This window comes from Chroicocephalus ridibundus, chromosome 17, assembly GCF_963924245.1.
Source record: "Chroicocephalus ridibundus chromosome 17, bChrRid1.1, whole genome shotgun sequence".
Taxonomy (NCBI): Eukaryota; Metazoa; Chordata; class Aves; order Charadriiformes; family Laridae; genus Chroicocephalus; species Chroicocephalus ridibundus.
In genome coordinates this window covers 6,077,882-6,096,939 of record NC_086300.1, presented here as the reverse complement: position 1 = coordinate 6,096,939, position 19,058 = coordinate 6,077,882, and the positions used below count along the sequence as shown (strand labels likewise).

Genomic DNA, 19,058 nt, shown 5'->3' with positions numbered 1-19,058 from the left:
TCTTGCTTGTAGCCTGTGTTTTTTATCAAGTTAAATAACAGCAGCCCATAATACTACGTGATAGTCTCCTAAGTGGATTGAAGCCTCGAGCTTTATAGATTTCATGCTGCTGCTTAGCGCAATTTTATAGCGCGTTTCTCATCCCCCCCCCCTTTTTTTTTTTTATTCCGCATGTTGCTTGATTAATTGGTATGAAATGTTCATCTTTATCCAACGATTCCTGAGACACAAACGCAGAACTCTCCGATTGTATTTCTTATTTGCAGCCCCGTAGCCTGAGCGATTTCCAATTTACTGTGCCGCTATATTAGGTCAATACGTAACACCTCGGGCCACTCCAGAAAGATTAACCAGAAGTGGATTCCCTTTCCAATCAAATAGTCACCGCTCTAAGTTAAGAAATCCTTTTCCCGTATCTGATTGCGTTTCTGCCGCTTTCCCTATCAAGTGCAATAAACCCAACACCCTCGGCAGCCCCGCCGCTCCCCAGCCCATCCTCTTGCGACACAAAGACGCTCAACCGCAGGATTTGGGAGATTCCCTGCCATATGTGCCACCGGTCGCCGCTTCCACCTACGCTATTCCGACTCCGCTCTTTGTCGTCTCCTCCTCGGTTACTGGGAAGAGCTTTTTTCCCTGGCGTAAATCGTTTTCCGTCTTGCATTTTACCTCCACGCAGGATTGCTAGGGGTTTTTTGTTTGTTTGTTTGCACCACGACTCCCTTCTTTAAAGCACAAAGGCGACGTGAAGACTTCAGCCACAAATTATTTTCCCAGTCTTTTCAAGCCTAGTAAGCTCGCGGTTGAAGTAAAATGCTAGAAAATATAAATTCGAGAAGAGCGACATTCCAAAGACAGAGATTTCCACTTCTTTTTCTTTTTCCCATCTTCCCCCCCCTCGCCTCATGATTTTGACAGCCCTGACACAATATTTTTGCACCCCCAAAGACGGCGAGGCTGCCTGATGCCACGACATCCAGACACAGTCAAAATACCCTTTTCTCTGCGCTTGGAAATCAAGACTGAAGCAGTCTGTGTACACTCGCTATGCCAAAATTAGACTGCGCATAAATTTAAACGTGTTCAAACAACGGGCTCGCACACGCAGACAGTCAAGCAAAAGGCCTATTTTTCTATTACAAGCAACTTGTTAAACAAGGCATTTCGACTTCCCAGGATATTACTGGATACTCAGTAAAGGTCTTTTTAGAATGACAACGCACTTCATTTTATTTGCCGAGTCCGTAAACAATTAAATCACTTTTTGTAGAACAAAGCAAATGCCAGCGTGACGTGGCGGCGGCAGCTCCTGGAGCGGCCCCATCCCAAAGCTACGGACCACTATTTTCCTTCTTCGCTTCTTATTTGAATTGCAGAGAACAGCTTAAAAAAGCCAGCCGAGATCCCGAGGCACGCAGCCAGCAGCCAAACAAGGATTTTTTTTTTTTTTTTTTTTTTTTTTTTTGAGTCCACGCGCCAACTATTTTCCCGCGGGGCTGGGAAGGAGACCGCGCTTTTCGGGCGTCTCCAAATCTGGAGCAAAAAACAAAGCAGCGACGGGACTAAATACAGAATAAGATGCCGCCGCTTGAACTTCGGCATTGATAAAAATCGTATCTGCACCCAAGAGAACCACAACTGCTCTGTGCCAACGAGGGTCTGAGGGACCCGGGGGGCAGGAGGAAAGGTCCCATGGGGTGTCTGGGCCATGGTTGGGATGGAGAGGCAGTGAACTGAGGCCTGGAGGGTTCTTTGGGTAGCTGTTTTCTATGGGACAGACTCTTGCAGGAAGCATGAGCCAAGGCCACCACGATGGACCAGAGAAATTCCATGATTCTGTGATTCTATGATTCTATTTTTCCATGTGAAGAGCTCTCTCTGGTGATGGAGGTTGGTCCACCCACAGCATCTGTGAAGCCCTAATGGGATGCAAACACCATGTCTGAGCCAGCAGTTTGGTGGGGGCAGCTCCGGATCACTCTGGGAAAACCTGGATTAACATGGGACAACCAGCTGGGAAAGGAAACGGTTTGAGCAGCCACATTTGAGGGACGTGGAAGTTGGAAACTGGAAAAAAAGGTCAAGGAACTCAACCACACAAAAATCATTGCCTAAGAGGCAACTGAAAGAGCAGCTGCTGGGTACAGGATGGCTATTGGGAAAAGGGAGCAGCAAAACCAGTCTGTAGAAGTGTCTGAAGAGCAAAAGATAAGGAGAGAACGGAATGGCTCAGGTTATAAGAGAGATATGAACTCATTGGGAAGAAAAAACTCAACGCTTTCCATCCTGGAGGTATCCCCACGGCTGGTCTCCCCCAGGCCTACACGTGGCTTTGGCGCTGCAACATGAAGATCTCACCCCACGTCCACTCCCGTCCCTCTCCAAAGCCAGGGCTGAAGTTCACTGCCGAGAGCCGCGTGCCCTTGACAAAGCTTCTCACTGGAGAGCCAAGTTTGTGCGGTCCCAGCGGTAGCAGCTGAGAAGATTTCATTCCAAACACATTTGCATTATTATGCAAATATTTGGAAATCATCAACTCCTTCACTTACCTACTAAGAGCTGAGTTAAGTGTTTCCATGGGAACAGCAACTATTAACCACTATAGTTAATATTTTTTATTCTGGTAGTGTCCAGAGAGCTCAATGAAGATTGACGACAGCTTGTACAAGGCGCTGTACAAAAGTGGAGGATAAAAAAGTCCCTTGTTGAAAGCCAAAGATTAATGTTTTATGAGCTTCAAAGTCAAGTACCAGTTCTACCTGGGCCTGTAAGAACATGGCCAAATTTGCTTGCAACGAGTCCAGGAGCCTCTCCTACACCATTTTAATCAAATTAAGAGCCCAATTTATCTAGTTTTGCCTTGACTCCTACAGCATTTCGCAGTCAGACAGACCTTCACCACTATCCCAGCGCAATCCAGCCCCACAATATCAGCCCATTTCCAGGGACGTGAGAATCCCTCCCTATGCCTCTAATCTTTAGCTGAGCACAAATTTAAGTTCAATATGCGTGAGATTAGCGTGAGGTCATGGGGGGGGCAAGACCCCCTCTACTCTGCTCTGGTGAGACCCTACCTGGAGTGCTGCGCCCAGCTCTGGAGCCCTCACCACAAGAAGGACATGGACCTGTTGGAGTGGGGCCAGAGGAGGCCACGAGGATGATCCGAGGGCTGGAGCCCCTCTGCTGTGAGGACAGGCTGAGAGAGCTGGGGGGGTTCAGCCTGGAGAAGAGAAGGCTCTGGGGAGACCTTGGAGCCCCTTCCAGTCCCTGAAGGGGGCTCCAGGAAAGCTGGGGAGGGGCTGTTTGCAAGGGCACGTAGCGATAGGACGAGGGGCAATGGTTTAAACTAGAGCAGGGCAGGTTTAGATCAGCCATTAGGAAGAAGTTCTTTACGCTGAGGGTGGTGAGACACTGGCCCAGGTTGCCCAGAGAGGGGGTGGAAGCCCCATCCCTGGAGACATTCAAGGCCAGGCTGGATGAGGCTCTGAGCAACCTGATCCAGTTACAGATGTCCCTGCTCACTGCAGGGGGTTGGACTAGATGGTCTTTAGGGGTCCCTTCCAACCCAACCCATTCTGTGATTCTACGACATCATCAGGGGCATCTTGAAAATCAAAGGAGTACATTGCTCCCTTACACATGTGGTCAAAAGTCAAGTCTGGATTCAAAAGACCCCCAAAACCACAAGATTTTTGAAAAAATAAAAAAGGAATGCACTTGGGGTTGGGGTTTTTTTATCCCCTCAGGTTTCAAGTCCACCGCCATGGCCAGGTTTCAAGTACCTTTCCCATGTCCAGGGCTTCAAAGTTGTCTGAAGAGAGTGACGAGAGCAGAAGCCGCCATCCCACCTAACCTCGAGATGACGGTGATGCTCACAGACGTGGAGGTACCAGACTGGAAACCTTCTCCCCACTCCTACAGGTTCTCTCTCCTGCCCAGCTTCCCTGCCAGATGGCAAGAACAAGACCTGGTTGATCCTCCTCCCTCATCTTTTGTCCGCCTAATTTATTTTTCCACTTGCTTCTTTCTCTTTTTTTTTTGGCCTTCTGTGTAATGAGAGTCTGGTTTACCCAGCCGAGACCGATCCACCTTTTCCAGCATCGCACCGATAGAAAAGCACAACTCTAAAGGCAGCGCATTTCTGGATGGCTTCCTCCTAAAGATTCTCCAAAAGGCAACTCCAAAGAGCAAGCCTAAAGCGAGAACGGTGTGACACGAAGTCTGTGTCTCCATGGGGAACCTCAGAGGGGTCCAAAACTCAACAAAGTCGAACATACAGAACTCGCGGTGGGGTTGTCCAAGCCTGCTCTATCTCCAAGCCATCAATGTGGTGGTTTCCTGCCCCCACGGGCTCCCCCAAGGCATTCTGTAAGTGATAAAGCATCAGAGGCAGAAGATGCACTTCATCTTCCCGCTCTCTATTGTGAACCTGCTTTGCCTTTAAAAGGACAAGACTTCAAACAAATGCAACAAGTCAGAAAAGATGATTTCAAATCACCGTCTCCTCCCCCTCACCCGGGCCAGATCAGGCTGACTTTGAATACGAAATAAAAACGAGAAAGCAAAGCTCTTGCTATAAAAACCTGTGCAATTTTAAATGATTGACGGGACCGTGGGAATCTGTTTAAATCCTAAGAATCAAACACCACACAAATAAATTGTAAGTTTTGAATGAATGCAACCAGATCTTCTCTTTGCTATTGAGCAGAACTTTGAAAGGTGCTCGAAGGGGCTCATTTGTGCAGGACGATGGAGCGATGGCAACACAAAACCTTTAGTGACATCTTGATACCCAAAAATAAACACAACCTCATCCTGAAGAACTCCCACCGCAACGCTCTGCCCTTGCAACTGCCAGAGAAACAGAGCGGCTGGCAATTTTTTCCAGCGTTTTTTTTGGATGCTTTGTTTAAAATGTCAACGTGGGTTCATGGAAAGTGCAGCCGCCACTGCTGAAGAACTGATAAGGCTTGCTCTGAATGGGTGGCTTTGGTGGCAGGTGTCACTCCCCGTGCTGTCCCCTGCCCCTGCCCCCCCTCTTGCAACCTCCTGCCCGTTGCTTTTCTGGCAGGTTTCAATGAAGAAACGGTCACCAGCGTTGCCAGCAACTTCCACCGTGGCAGCTCGGTGGGGATGATGGGAGCTGCTGAGCTGCCCTTGCAGGAGGCAGCATTTCCACAGCCACTCCGAGTGCTGCCGTCCCAACCCATGAGACCCACGAGAGCGCACAGCCCCAGCCTTTCTGGTCAGCACCTTCTGCCCTTCTCTACGCCAGCATTAGAGCGCTGCAGTGCAGCACTGGCTCTTCAGAAGATGCCCGACCCAGTTGGGGTCATTAGGGGACAGATGCCGTCCATCCCCAACGCTCCAAGTGCAATGAGCCAAGCCCTTGGTCCACCCAGGCAGCCCTCACCCACGCAAAGACAACAGTTAGGGCAACGAATGCCCCCAAATTTCAAGGAGGAGGAAAGCGCAGACAAGCAGCTGCAGGTCCACCTTGAACCTGGCCTCCCAAAAATGCATTTCTAAGGAAGAAGGATATCCTGGAGCACCTGAAGTAGACACCACATCTCTTGTCACCCACAAGTGCCCACCACAGGACAGGCCATGACACTCCTGTTTGGCCTCCCAATTATTGGCGCTGAGACACCCAAGTCCAGCACTCACCGACGACCTGAACTATGGACGTGCTGGTCCCAACCAGCAGCCGCAGACACCGAGGAGAAAAGCAACTCATTTCCACAAAGACTGGGCTCCTCTTGCTTTCAAGAGCTGTTAGGTTTAGACGTTGGTTGGGGAGCATGCAATGGGATGGACTTTCAAAAAAAATCACCAGAACATACATGTTTGCAGGAAGAAAAAGAAGGTCTTACCTGTTTCTCCCCATATTGGCAAATATTCATCCTGCTGTATGTCCAGCATGATTTCCAGTCCATTGCCTGTCCCACCTTTAACTGTGGTAAGAAGAGGCCGTCCTTCTTCTCCTGAGTTAAACATGTAGCATTTCCCATATTTTGTAAACACCTGCAAGGAGAGAAGAGAGAAATAATATAATATTTCCCATATAAGCAATGCCTCTTCCCATCGGAATGCGGGCTGAGGGATGAGAAACGGCCACACGCCATAGCTCGAAGGGAAATGTCTGCAGATAAATCTAATCCGGTTTAATCACTTAGCGTATTGTGTTCTCCTTACAGAAAATAAAAGATGGAAGAGAGGAGGGGAAAGCCGTTTCAGAGCGGAGAACAAATGTCTGGCTCGCCTCGCCAGAGTCATATCATGTTAAGCCTCCGAGAAACACACGTACACGCTGTGTTTGAGCTTGTACTCAAATATAACACAATTCCTCGGTTTCGTGCGAGGCATCTCAGTCCACCGCCGCTGCGGGATCACGGCTGCAGACCTAGAGGTGGGCTCATCCCCAAAGGATGGAAACGCCGGCACTGAAGCCCCCACTTACTCCATGCTCATCCAACTGCTGAATATCAAAGCCTGGAGGTGCAGCTCATGCCCACTGCTTTCCACCCAAAGGAGCAATGTCAATGATGCCTGTGCTCTCCCGACACAAAAAAATGCAATAACCCATTCATTCCTGACTCTACCACTACTTGGTAAGAGTTAAAAACACTTGGGCAAATGAGGAAAGACCTCCTCCATCGCTTTTGCTTTTTCTTTAGTCTCATTTTGGCCCATCTCTTGAAAGAAACTCTGGGCAAAGCCCAGGTGGTGGCTGCCAGGCCACCAGCAGCTCTGCAACATGGGGTGGACATGGGTTTCCAAGGGAAGTGGATGTGGGTTTCCAAGGGAGGTGGACATGGGTTTCCAAGTGAGGTGGACGTGGGTTTCCAAGTGAGGTGGACGTGGGTTTCCAAGTGAGGTGGACATGGGTTTCCAAGAGGGGCAGACATGGGTTTCCAAATGAGGTAGACGTGGGTTTCCAAATGAGGTGGACACGGGTTTCCAAGAGGGGCAGACATGGGTTTCCAAATGAGGTGGACATGGGTTTCCAAATGAGGTGGACGTGGGTTTCCAAGAGGGGCAGACATGGGTTTCCAAGTGGGGTGGACATGGGTTTCCAAGTGGGGTGGCTCTTGGTGGGGCAGCAGAGGTGTGACATCTTTGATCATGGTGGCATTGACGGTCTCGGGCACTGCCCAGTCCTGCACTCAGCCCTCCCCTGAACTGGGAGAACATATGGAAAAACAAAAGGTTAAAACCCAAGTCTCCCCCATGCCTTGCACTGACAGAGCCAGGGACATGCAGATGTGCAGAACTTCTTCCTAAAATAAAAGAGGATAAAATGGCTCAGGGACATTTAGAAATCCCCCAACCGTCACACGTGGTGATTCCTGACAAGCATCAGCCCGAAACGGGGAGCACGAGTCGTCTTCGACTCACTCTGCTGCTTTACAGCTCCATAAAATCCAGGTTTTGGAACCAGTAAGCATCCAGCAAACACCGGTAATGAATATTCAGAGCAAAGGGAGCCCGACACCAAGCGTCAGGCTGGCTCCAGTCCCATCAGAAATCACAAGTCGCTAACGCAGCTGCTGAGATCATACGACCCCAAGATGATTCATGAAACTAAACAGAAGCTGGAGGCATCAGCAATTTATTCCCCTCAAATATTGACGTATGCCTTCTAATCACAGCATCAGGGAAGCAGGTGAAAAGAGACAACTACGAAATCATATTCGAGTTCAAAACCTCCAATCGGAGCCAAAAGGATGCAGAGAATATGAAGTGTTTGCAGTAAAAAAAAATACGCCCTTTAAAAAAGATTTTATATCCATGTGAAAATGCCATTTTAATACTTGCCTGACCTATTAAACCATTCAAGCTGGAAAGAGAAGCTGAACAACAGTAATCCTGTGTTAGCAGCCTGTGCCCCGGAGATGGGTTTTCCCAGATAGGTTTTGAAGGCGGGAGTCAAAAAATTTCTAATTAGGGATCGTTTAAAATACGGTAAGAAGAAAACTTGCGTTAGTGACAATCGCGGGAAACCAAGCAAGCTTCTCTCAAGAGCCACGGCACACCGTCCATGCGGAATAAGGATTTAGATGCTGATGTACCCAGCGCGGTCTTTAGCCAAATAAATCCAGGCAATTTTATGGGGTTTTTTATACGGCCCTTTTTTCCAGCTGTAAACATTTCAGTGTAAAACCTCCAGTCAGGGCAGGTTTATCCAACAAACCAGATCCGAAGTGAGAGGGGCCCAAGGCTGACTTCAGCTGCACGTCTGGGACCCCAATCCCAGAAAAAGAAATCAAATGGTGACTCGAAAAGGAAGGGACGTTCCTCCATCCCCTCCGCTCCACCCTCAGCCAGCGACTGTCAAAGTCCATGAAAAGCTGCTGGCTACGGCCAAGAGCTCATCTCCCATGACCTTGGCAGATGTTTCTCCCGCTTTTTTTTTTTTCCGTGAGAAACCTCTCCAGCTGTACACAACCCGAGCTGTGTTGACACACGTATGGAAGAAATGCAACTGCCTCCCAGCCCCACATCTACTGCTGAGCAGTGGCAAGTCCAGGGGACAATGTGAGACACGGGTGCTGCTGGCATCATCTACATCACGCCTGCGACCCTGCAAGGACACATTTCCAAGGAAACCTGATGATTTGCTGCTGCTCTTTAGGGCCACCAGCAAGCACAGACCCTCAACGATGCTCCTGGTGCGTCTCCAGCCTTCTGTCTCTGCAAGGTAGGCAGTTACTCACGGCTTTGGACGGCCAAATACGGCACCAGAGCCATGACTGTGTTCTGCAGGAGAACATGAACGCTCGTCCCAACACGAAATCAGGCACCTTTGCTGAAGAGCCAGCACACAGCATGAGAACTTTTGGGGTAGGGTCACGACCAGGCTTAGTCGCTAAGCAAAGAGCTGGTGCTCAAGAGGAGACCAACAAGGGATACATCAGCAAACAGCATGGACCATGAGAAGACTTACAGAGCAAAACATCAAGGGAGGAGGACCAAATGCTTCATTCAGGACTTTTTATTCCTTTGGACCACCTCAAGCCCAGTTCCATGCACTGGGTGCCAATTTGGGCTGGAGCACATCTTCCCACTAAGTTTCACCCTCAAGGAGTTGAGTCCAAGCACTCCACGGTGGTTCCTCAATGCAAATCAAAGCACAGTAGAGTGTGGACAGTTGGGATATTCACTCCCAAAGCACACTCCTGATCCAACTAAACCCCACGTATATGCCTCCACGTGGGGTTTGAGCTGGCTGCACGCTGCTCCCACTGCTCACCTCCAGCAGCCCCCACTAGGAGAGCACCACCATGGCTACGAGGACCCAGGCTCGAAAGCACGGAGAACTGAAAATCAAAGAGAACAAACCGAAGATGAAGAAACGACCTTTCCCTGCAAGGACAAGGTTGCTTGCAGGGACCCTATGGCAAAGGCAGCCCCGAGCCATGTGCAGTGTTAATGCTCAAGCAGCGACCAGGGATGCCTTCAGGCAATCTTCTGCTAGGCTTAGCCCTGCTCCCAGGCAGAAAGGAGTCACAAATACATCAAACAAACAAGACAGACAAAAAAAATGGGAAAGGGAGAAGGAAAAGAAGGGAAAAAAGTCACCCTGCTCACTGCAGCTAGAGAACCTCCCTGGAAGCCCCTGAAGAAGCCTCCTAGAAGACATCTGGCTAGCTCCTGCACTACAGTCCCAGCAGTCACCACCCTGCTGTGTACAACGTGCTGCACATAGAGCAGCTTCACCTCTACCTACCACCCCTGCGCATCCCCAAAAACACGTCCCATCCACCCAGCTCTCCACCAGCGCTGCATGGAGCGAGCCCCTTCCTGAGCACGGACGTGGCGTTTAACCCCAGCTTGAAACCACCAGCGTCCGTTTCACAGCGCAGGAAGGCTTTGAGGCCAACAGCCTGGCTTAGGAGGGAGCTGCAGAGAGCCAGCAGGCATGAAGCAAAGCCCCACCGGTTTCCTTTTTGAAACCTGTTTTTCGTTTCATTTTGATTTCATTTTTCATTTTATTTTGAAATGAAAAGGGTTCATTTTTCCCCCGCAGCACAGCTCCCATGGGATGCCCGTGCCCCACTGCTGGCTACCTTCTGCCTCAAGCCCTGGGCAGGCTCCTTCCACCTCCTCTACCAGGAGAAACAGCGGTGCCTGCATGAAAGTCCCCTACCAAACCACAGATAAATGTCGTTATCTTTAGATAAATGTCGTATCTTTATGGCATCCCCATTTATAAAACTTCTCTGCATGCAGCCGAGCTTAGGCGCGGTGCTCCATGCCCAACCGCGGCATCAGGCTACGGCACTGGACAACCGCAGGTACCTCTCTCAAGACCCTCAACCACCAGGTTTTCCATCTTTTCCCTAAGAAGCTATAAAAGACTATTTATAACGGCATTTAAAAAGACATTGCCAAGCTCAAAAAATCCATACGCATTCATTTCAACTCCCGTTAAACAGGGTCGCGCTGCTCCTCGCCTTCTCACCTTTGCCATCAACGATTATTTGGGAAGATACAACTTTTTCAGGGGATTCTCTCGGTTTCAGGCTCTTTCGGGCTCCCCGATAACAGGGAGGGATTCAGAGCATTAGCAGATCATGAAGATAAAAGCACAGAGCCATTGGGAATGGGCAACATCGGTCCATCTAACTGCAGCGGCACACCTGAGACAGTAAACGCGCGGCAAAGCAGAATGATTTAACCCCAGTTTATTTGTCTTGGGGGAAAACACCACTGCTTGCCGTTAGTAACGTTTTAACTTGCAATAAAAAGAAGATCCAGCGCAGAAACAAAAATACAAACATGTACCTTGAGAATAGTCTATAAAAATACCATTAGTTTTTTTCTTTAATGGATCAGGGGTTACTTTCGACAGCTCCTCTGAAAATCCCCAGGTAAGTACAAAGGTTAACACGTTCAAAATCTGTGAAATGGTGTTTGAGCGACACGATGAGCCCTTCTTTCGGGAAAAACATGCATCCGGTGAAATTAAACAGGCATCTCAAACAAATTCGACGTGCAAGGAAGAAGACGCCCCCATCAAAAGCTCCGAGATGCCAACGTGCACCCCGCCGCGTGCCAAACCGATAGGGCAAAACCGACTGATATTCAAAACGCAAGCAAGCCTGACCGGAGTAATAGAGAAAAAGGTATTTCACAGTTTATAACCAGCACGCACAGGACAAGCATATCTGCTGATAAATTATCCTTTCAATACGGAGCAAAACGATGGTAAAAGCAAGTCATTTGAAGACTGTAAATTACTTTTCTAAATCCAGACAAAGACGCAGGCTAGAGCTCACTGACAAGGCAAGACATTAGTTGTCAGATTAAGGTACAAACCATTGAAAAGAGAGCAAATTAGCATCATTCACAATCATTTTCTCCACAATTGCGGTACACAAAGGTTCAGAGACACGTATCCCAACGAGCCACGTCCAACAGCATCACGGAAAATGGAGCAAAAAGGAAAACAAAGGGACTTTCCCCGACAGGCCCAGGAGAAGGGGACCACAAAGCTGAAAGGGCCTGGGGAGAACGGAGATGGGTTTGGGTGGGAACTCGCATGAGATGATGGGAAAAAGATCCTGTTCAGGAGGAAAGCAGACCTTATTTCTGAGTTTTTGGCAGAGCGATACATTCCCATAGCTACCAGGTCTCCCGTGGCACCTGCTGAGCCGACGGTGGCACCGAGCCACGTCATTATTTCACTCGAGGTGCGAGGAACAGCACGGTCCGGTTGGCTCCATGCAAGCGCGTCGCGATGGTCCATTTGTTCACACCCTGGCAGGAGGCAGCAGTACATTATTGAAAATGAAATGATGGCTGTGGAGCGCAAATCGCAACGGATGCCTACAATAAACAGGTTTCTGAAGCGTCAAATCCCAAGGGGATCTCTTTCCAAAGGAGAACGAGACTGCAACGACAGCTTGGTAAGGAGGGAATTCACGCCGAACGGGCGGGAAAGGCTTCATCCCCCTTCCAAACTGAAGCGCAGAAGAAAAGAAGGAATCAAGTTCCCATCCCACGCAGAGGAGGACGCGAGCCTAACCAGGGCATCCTCTTCCTCGGAGTGGATTACGTATCTCAGGCCTACAAAAACCAAAAACTCGAAAGACCCACGCATTCACAAGGTGGCTTGGTCGGTCAGCCTCAAGAGGCCGTAAGGCACGGCCCTTTCAACCATTACCATAAAGCAGGGAGCAAAATGCAAATAGATGACGTCCTCTGGTATCTTCTCCCCCTCCAAGGGTAGCCATGGATTTCTCTTTAAACTCAACGTTTGTTTTGCATTATCGGAAACCTGGCACAGAAGCGTGTCAGACAAGCAAAATATTATCCATCCTTCATGGTGTCAGGTTTAATCTCTCAACGGAGAAGAGTAATGGGGATGGCGCTCCGGCAAGCAGAGCCATAAAAGTTGTCAGAGACATGTTTACAAGGACAGGGTTTTCCTTTCGGCCTCTCCAAGACGGAGATCTCCCAGTGGGGCTTGTCAAGCAGCTCGGCACGGCAAGGCAGGGAGATGCTGCCTTGGAATCAGCGCGATGTCTGCCCGCATCCCCTGGGCACCGCTGTCACACGACTCCGTGGGAACAGCAGGGATGTCAGCTCTGCTTTTACACAAGTCTGCTGTTTTTAAATAAGAAGTTATCGAGGTCCTAGGTACCGCCTGAGGCTAAGATAGTCTTGTACTGGCATTAACGCTATTTCTTTTACAAACTAGCAGCGGAGCGGCCAGCATCCCAAATGTAATAGTCTACCGTGGCGGAGAAGCCGCTACGTAACACTCCTAATACATCCCCCTCCACCTTCAAAACCCGTTTTTGCCACTGGACGGGACCAACTCGCTTTTTAAGTTGTTTATTTTATGGGACGGCATTAAACGCCTCCCAGTGGATCACAATTCGCGCCCCTCTATTCTACCCTTCAAGAACAGTTAAAGTCTAGCAGCACTACCGCAGAAGCACGACAGGCCGGCACATTTAATTCACCAAGAGATATTGCCATTTTCTTCTTATTTGTGCCATCGGCCACTCCCTGTAACGGCATATGGGTGCGAGCATTTGTTTGAATGGCGAGTACTTACGGAGGGTCCTTATAGCTGGCATAAATCACCCCCACAGCGATCGCGGCGATTTAGCACCGGTTGAGTGGATATTTAAAAAGAAATATAGCACTAATATTCTGGCAGCAAATGAATAAACTATAATGGTGAAGCTCCAAATATTTGAGAATTATGTTGGTCCATAAACTAAGAAAACTGCTGCCCTCTCTCTCGTCCCCATCAAGCCCTAATTACTTCCACACATAACAAACCGGTGCAGAACGACGCGGCAGGAGCTGCGTCCCACCGGACCGTAATTTATTAGTCGTAGGAAACAATATCTGCATGCTCCTATAAAGGTTCATCTCCCACGTAAACACAAATTAACCCATGAACATCTCTGAAATTCCCAGGACTCGGTTTGGAGAACATCATCCAGCCTGATGCAGAAGGACATCTTCTGCTTTTTACTGGTTTTGGGGGGTTTGGAGGGGAGAGGGTGGGTTTTTTTAAAGAAAGAGTCTCTCATCTTATGAAAATCTATGTCCCAGCACAAGCGTGAGGCCACTCGTCATGTCCAAACGTGCATCGCGCACAGGTGAAACGAGGTCACTGGCCCGAGACACGGCGGGCTGGGACCGTGATAGCACCAGACTCGGGTTGAACGAGGTCAGACAAGACAAAAACCTGGATGATGCCCTCAGGAAGCAGCAGATGGTGTGGAAAGAGGAGAAAGGCGGGCGACGACGTACTGCATTCCTCCTTCATGACCATCAAGGCTGTCCCTCTACCAGCAGCAACCCATGGACAAGCTCTGCGCATCCCGGCAGTAGGAGCCCCGGAGCCTTGTAGCAGGTGCCAGCATACGGTTGGAAGGCCAGGATTCATTTGGATAATAATTACAATCTGTCTTCCTAACCTCTCCCCACTGATTCATTTAACGAATTGTTCTTCATTACCCTTGCCGAGCTCCCTACCGAGGAGCAGCACAGCTCTTGTCTCCAGCTGAGCACCAGCATCGGCTCTGGGACGGACAACGGCAATATTGCCCTGCCAAAAATACCTTGAGAGTGTGGTGCAGGAGCCCATGGATCCCCTCAGCACCCACCCAGGGGAAGATACCCATGCAAGCGCTAGGGATCCTTAAGAAAGAGGGCGGACAAAACATTTGGACTTGAAACATCGGGGTCAAACCCAAAGCCCTCCAGCTAAGGGTAGCAAGTTCTCCAGAAAATGCTGAATGCCCATCTTCAGACCTTGTGCACCTTAAAACCATCAAGCAGCACCCCAAAGCCAAAGGAGGGATGGGGAAACGCTCGTGAGCTGAGCCATCCTGGTCAGCCAGGGTGAGACTGGCTGGAGATTCCTCAGCCATGGCCTTCAGCCCCTCCACGACCCTCCTGAGATACTGAGAACCCACAGGATGGTTTCTCCCCAGCCACCACCAGAAGTTTTTACTCCTCGCTACAGAATTATTCGCACGTCTGGAGCTTTTTAGGCCATTCCCTGCCTAGAAAGCCCAGCCCTTCCGCAGAGCTGACGCGGGAGGAAGGCGTCAGCCTCATGAAAAGGACAAACAGCTCCAAATACTCCCAACGGGACAACTTCATCTCATGCCTTTTGCGAAGGAAAAGCAGCAACCGCTCCCTCGTCCTTACGCGGGGGAGATAAGCACTAAACGTCGTACTGAAAACAGCATTTTTCCGTAACCAGCGAAGCTTAAAACCTCGGGAGGCTTTTACGACTTACAGCCCTGAGCGTTAGAACTTCTGCCTGAAGTGAAAGATTTGGGGCACGAGAAAAAGCGAAGCCAATCTCCACCCAGCGCAGGGCTTGGGCTGGAGCTCAGGACCAGCCTGGCCACCACGGCCAGGGTGAACGGCCACGGCCACACGGTCGGGTGACGGTTTTCCTGCCCTTTGCACACCAAGGGATTTGCACTGCAGGTTTGCGCTGGCACATAACCAAGCCGTAATTCAGAGCACCACCATTTAGGCTCTTAAATTTTCTCTACAATCAATTGAAATTGGTATTTCCATAATGCACTTCCAGGCACTTTAGTTAAGAGACGCTCAGAAGTTAGCACAAAGTGCTCTTTTCGACCTTCTTGGGACGGCTGCGTCATTTGGAAGAGTGAGCTTTGGAGAGGCCGCATGCACGGCGTCTTTCTTCTTTCACCTGTTGGCTCCACGTAGACCTCACAGTAACACCCCGCTGCCCTCTGGTGCGGAAAATCCCAGCAAAAAAAAAGCTGTTCCCCATCGCTTGCGCAAATCCCCATCACTCACGCACGCCCGGCCTTGCCCCACCACTCGCGCACGTGCCACCAGCGTGGCAGGGCCAGGGAAGGGGGGGGTGTCTCATCTTGAGGACCCTCCTTGGGTGCGTGGAGCTGGCAGGAGAGGCAGCCGTCACGTTTCCCACCTCCTGGGGGGAAAACGCAGCCTGCGGATCGGTAAAACGGGGCTATCGGCAGTGCCGGACTCCACCGGACCGTGTGAGGACGCCCGCACTCCCACCCGCGGGCTGCTCGGAAATCACCGTAATAGGAGGAGCGCAGCCAGGTTTATACCATCCCAACCCGATTTATGCCATCCCGCGCCGAACGCAGACAGTGGGAGTTTCGCTACAGATGGGAGCGAGCGGAATCAGGCCTCTAATTAGCTAAAACACTACTGCTTTCGACTCACCGTCTACGCAAACGCTACCTCGTAGAGCAAGACAACCTCTGAGCGCCGGCTCACGGGAGGCAGTTGCTGCACTCATGGGGCAACGGGTGGGCCAGAGCCATCCCCGTGCGCTCACCCCCAGGTTCCAAAACACCCGATCCCGTCGTAGTTTGCCTCTCTGCTCCCCACCACACGGACACATCACGGTAACGCAGCATTTCATCACCTAGAGACAGGACAGACGCAGCAGCGCTGCCTGCAGTTAAGACGTTGGCAGGTCTGTCCCCAGCCGTAACTGAATTATACCCAACGACAGCTGCAAAACAAACGGTCTCACGGCAGGGAAAATACAAAAATAGCAGCTAAAGCGAGTTTTATCCCACCTAAATTCAGGCCTCTGCAGTAAAATGCGGACCCAAACCCCGCTGCCAAGACTCCTGCAACCAGCGGAGAAAGGCAAAGCAGGGAGGAAGGTACGTATGGGGGTGGGTATATAGGGAGAAATCGTCGTAAACTGAGATAAAGTTTGTTTGAAGCCTCCGGGCAGGATTCATCACGCCCAAGCATCTATTTCCCAGGGACGGATCCATCCCGGCGGGATGGTGCAGGGGAGCAGAGAGGCCTCTTGCTTCTACGCTTGACATTTAGAGTGTAATAAGCTGCAAAAAGAGAATTAGTAACCACAGCCCCTTCTCGCTCAGCTGACTGTCTAGAGGAATTTACATCTTTTTGCTCTTTTTCCCTTCTTTTAGCTGTGCAGAGCTTGGGGGCAGCGGCCGCCCTGCTTTCCAGGCCGTGTTTCAGCCACAAACACTCACTCAGGGACGCGGCTGAAGTTTTATATCGTCGGCATCGCCGAGGGCTCGAAAAACTTAATTTTCCGATTCTGGGGGTAAATCGGTACCGGCAGGCAAGGGGGGAAAAAAAAAAAATTAATAAAATTCATGCTTGTAAACGGGGCAGATTGGATCTCGAAATCACCGAGCGGCAGTAAACCGGGCATGACACCGTGGTATTTTTACAGCCGTATTTTAGAGCAGAGCAGCGCCGGGGGAGGGCAGGGGATGCGGCACCCCAGCAGCGCCGTCCCCGCGTCAGCGAGGCAAGGACGACGCTCTCGGCAAATCCACTTGACTCCCGCTGGGTTACTATAAATCACTCCTCATAACTTTCTACGTGGGATGTCAATCCGATTTGGGCTATGGAGTTTATAGACTGATATAATCAGGGAAAGAGCAGCAGCCAGGCCCCGCTGTTCCCAACAAACGCGCGCGGAGCACGCTCATCGCAGGACAGCTTTTTGGAGACAGCCCTACAAAGACTGTATAGAAAGGACAGGAATATTTTCCAGGGGAAATTAAAAGGGAAAAAAAAAAATGAATACAGCAAGGAAATTATTTCGTATTCCATATTCCCAAACCTGGCACAAGTGCCCGATCCACAGCCGCTGCGCTCAGACCAACGCAGACACTCTGTAAGCATCCCTTGGCTGAAGGATTAACCTCAGTTAGCCTTTTAATTTAAATTACTGCTGAAATAGCCGATTTCAGCGAGCGATTTTATAGCCGCTATTTATTATTTGTACAGCCACAGCTCCAAGCGGTCCTTTGCCGTTCCGGAAAGGCGGTGGGACACACCGCCCTGCGGCACGGAGACGGTGCTTGGAGGTACACGGCGGGGTTTAGGAACCATCCCCTAATGACTCAATTGAAGCCCCAGGACCAGACACAGGCAGCAAAACCCCGGCTCGTGCCACGAGGTGGGCTGTGGTGAAGGGTTTGCTGGACACGACCCTCGGCTGGGGAGCAGCAACTCGGTATTTAGTGTAAGACACGAAGCACCGGGCAGGAACGAGCATCTCCCCCACGGCTGCATCCCTCCTCCAGGGCTGGGGCAATCCCCTCCATCACTGGTGACGGAGGAATCACCGAATGGTTTGGGTGGGAAGGGACCTTAAAGACCATCCAGTTCCAAAATCCTGCCCTGGGCAGGGACACCTCCCACCAGCCCAGGTTGCTCCAAGCCCCGTCCAACCTGGCCTTGAACCCCTCCAGGGATGGGGCAGCCACAGCTTCTCTGGGCAACCTGGGCCAGGGGCTCACCACCCTCACAGCCAAGAATTTCTTCCTCAGATCTCATCCAAATCTCCCCTCTTCCAGTTTAAAAACATTCCCCCTCATCCTACCACACGAAAGCCCAATTAGTCCAAAGGCAAGATTTTTTTTTTAACCCTTAACTCTTTATCCGACTCCAAACCTTTCGTGATCCCGCAGGGAGTGGTGTTGCCCCAGGGCAGGGACGTTTTGCTTTGTAAATGCGAGCGTGAAACGCAGCAAGGCGAGAGAAAGAGATGGAGATTCCTTCATTACAGCAAATACGCGGCGTAACGGGACACAAGGGAGCCGGGCAGCTCGTCTGCGTCCCTCCTTAAAACAACGCTCGGGTATTTTTGGCGGAGGCCTCCCAAGAGTCTATTTATGGTCTCCTACGGTCTAAAGTCTATTCACTTGCCACCAAAGGGCTTAAGTATCCACCAGCTCCTTTTTTTACATTTTTAGAGCACATTTCACACTTGATGGGGGCTCAAAGCTCTTTACGGGCAAACGTAGTTTCCCAGATCATCCCAGATACGGGGTTGTTTTTTTTTTTTGACTTTAAAAAATATATAGACATATTCCAACGAGGCACTCACCCAGCGCGGATGAGACGCAGACCTGCCAGGCTGAACTGGAGACAGACCCCGGGCCGTGGCAGGTCAGAAAATGTGCAATTAAACTTTCCCTTGAGATGCGCCTCATCTCTCTGGAGCATCCTCGAGCCAGAGATCTGGTACCCGGAGCCGAGCGCACGTGAAAACGAAGCCAACGTGCCCCGTTTCAGGGCTTTTAGTTGCTTCTACCTTGAAATAACCTCAGAAGATATTCATAACCCAGGCAAGGAAATGAGTTTGTTCAGCGCGCACAGCATGGTTTTAAAGTAGGAAAATATCCTTTTAATTAGCTTACTGAGCGTAGACATATATATATATCTAGATATATATATATCTCTCTAGATATATCTAGATATCTATCTCCACCAGAACCTGCCAGCCCCTGAAACCCGCTGCCTCTTCCACTTTCCAGGATGAGACGAGGATTTTACTCGCACCGCAATCGGCACCAAGTGCCAAATCCTCGGTCCAACCACCTTGTGCAAACCACCCGGTTTGGTACCCCAGCACCTACAGAGAGACTTCTCTTTCCAATACGAGGGCAGAAGGGTTGCCCCCCGCCAACGCTACGCTGGGAGGGAAGGGGATTTGTTGAACACCCCTCACTCCGCTGTAAGAGCCACCGGCTGCTCCCGCAGGGGCAGGACGCTGC

At 50.3% G+C, this 19,058-nt stretch overlaps 1 protein-coding gene across 2 annotated transcripts in view; it reads right to left on the bottom strand.

Annotated features, from left to right (window-relative positions):
* LOC134524341 (acid-sensing ion channel 2) overlaps positions 1 to 19,058 on the bottom strand; it is a 532,610-nt gene that overhangs the window by 49,375 nt on the left and 464,177 nt on the right. For both annotated transcript variants that reach the window (XM_063354278.1, XM_063354277.1), the window contains exon 2: positions 5,874 to 6,024. In XM_063354278.1, the coding sequence (XP_063210348.1) occupies positions 5,874 to 6,024 (151 nt within the window). The remainder of the gene's footprint in view (positions 1 to 5,873; positions 6,025 to 19,058) is intronic.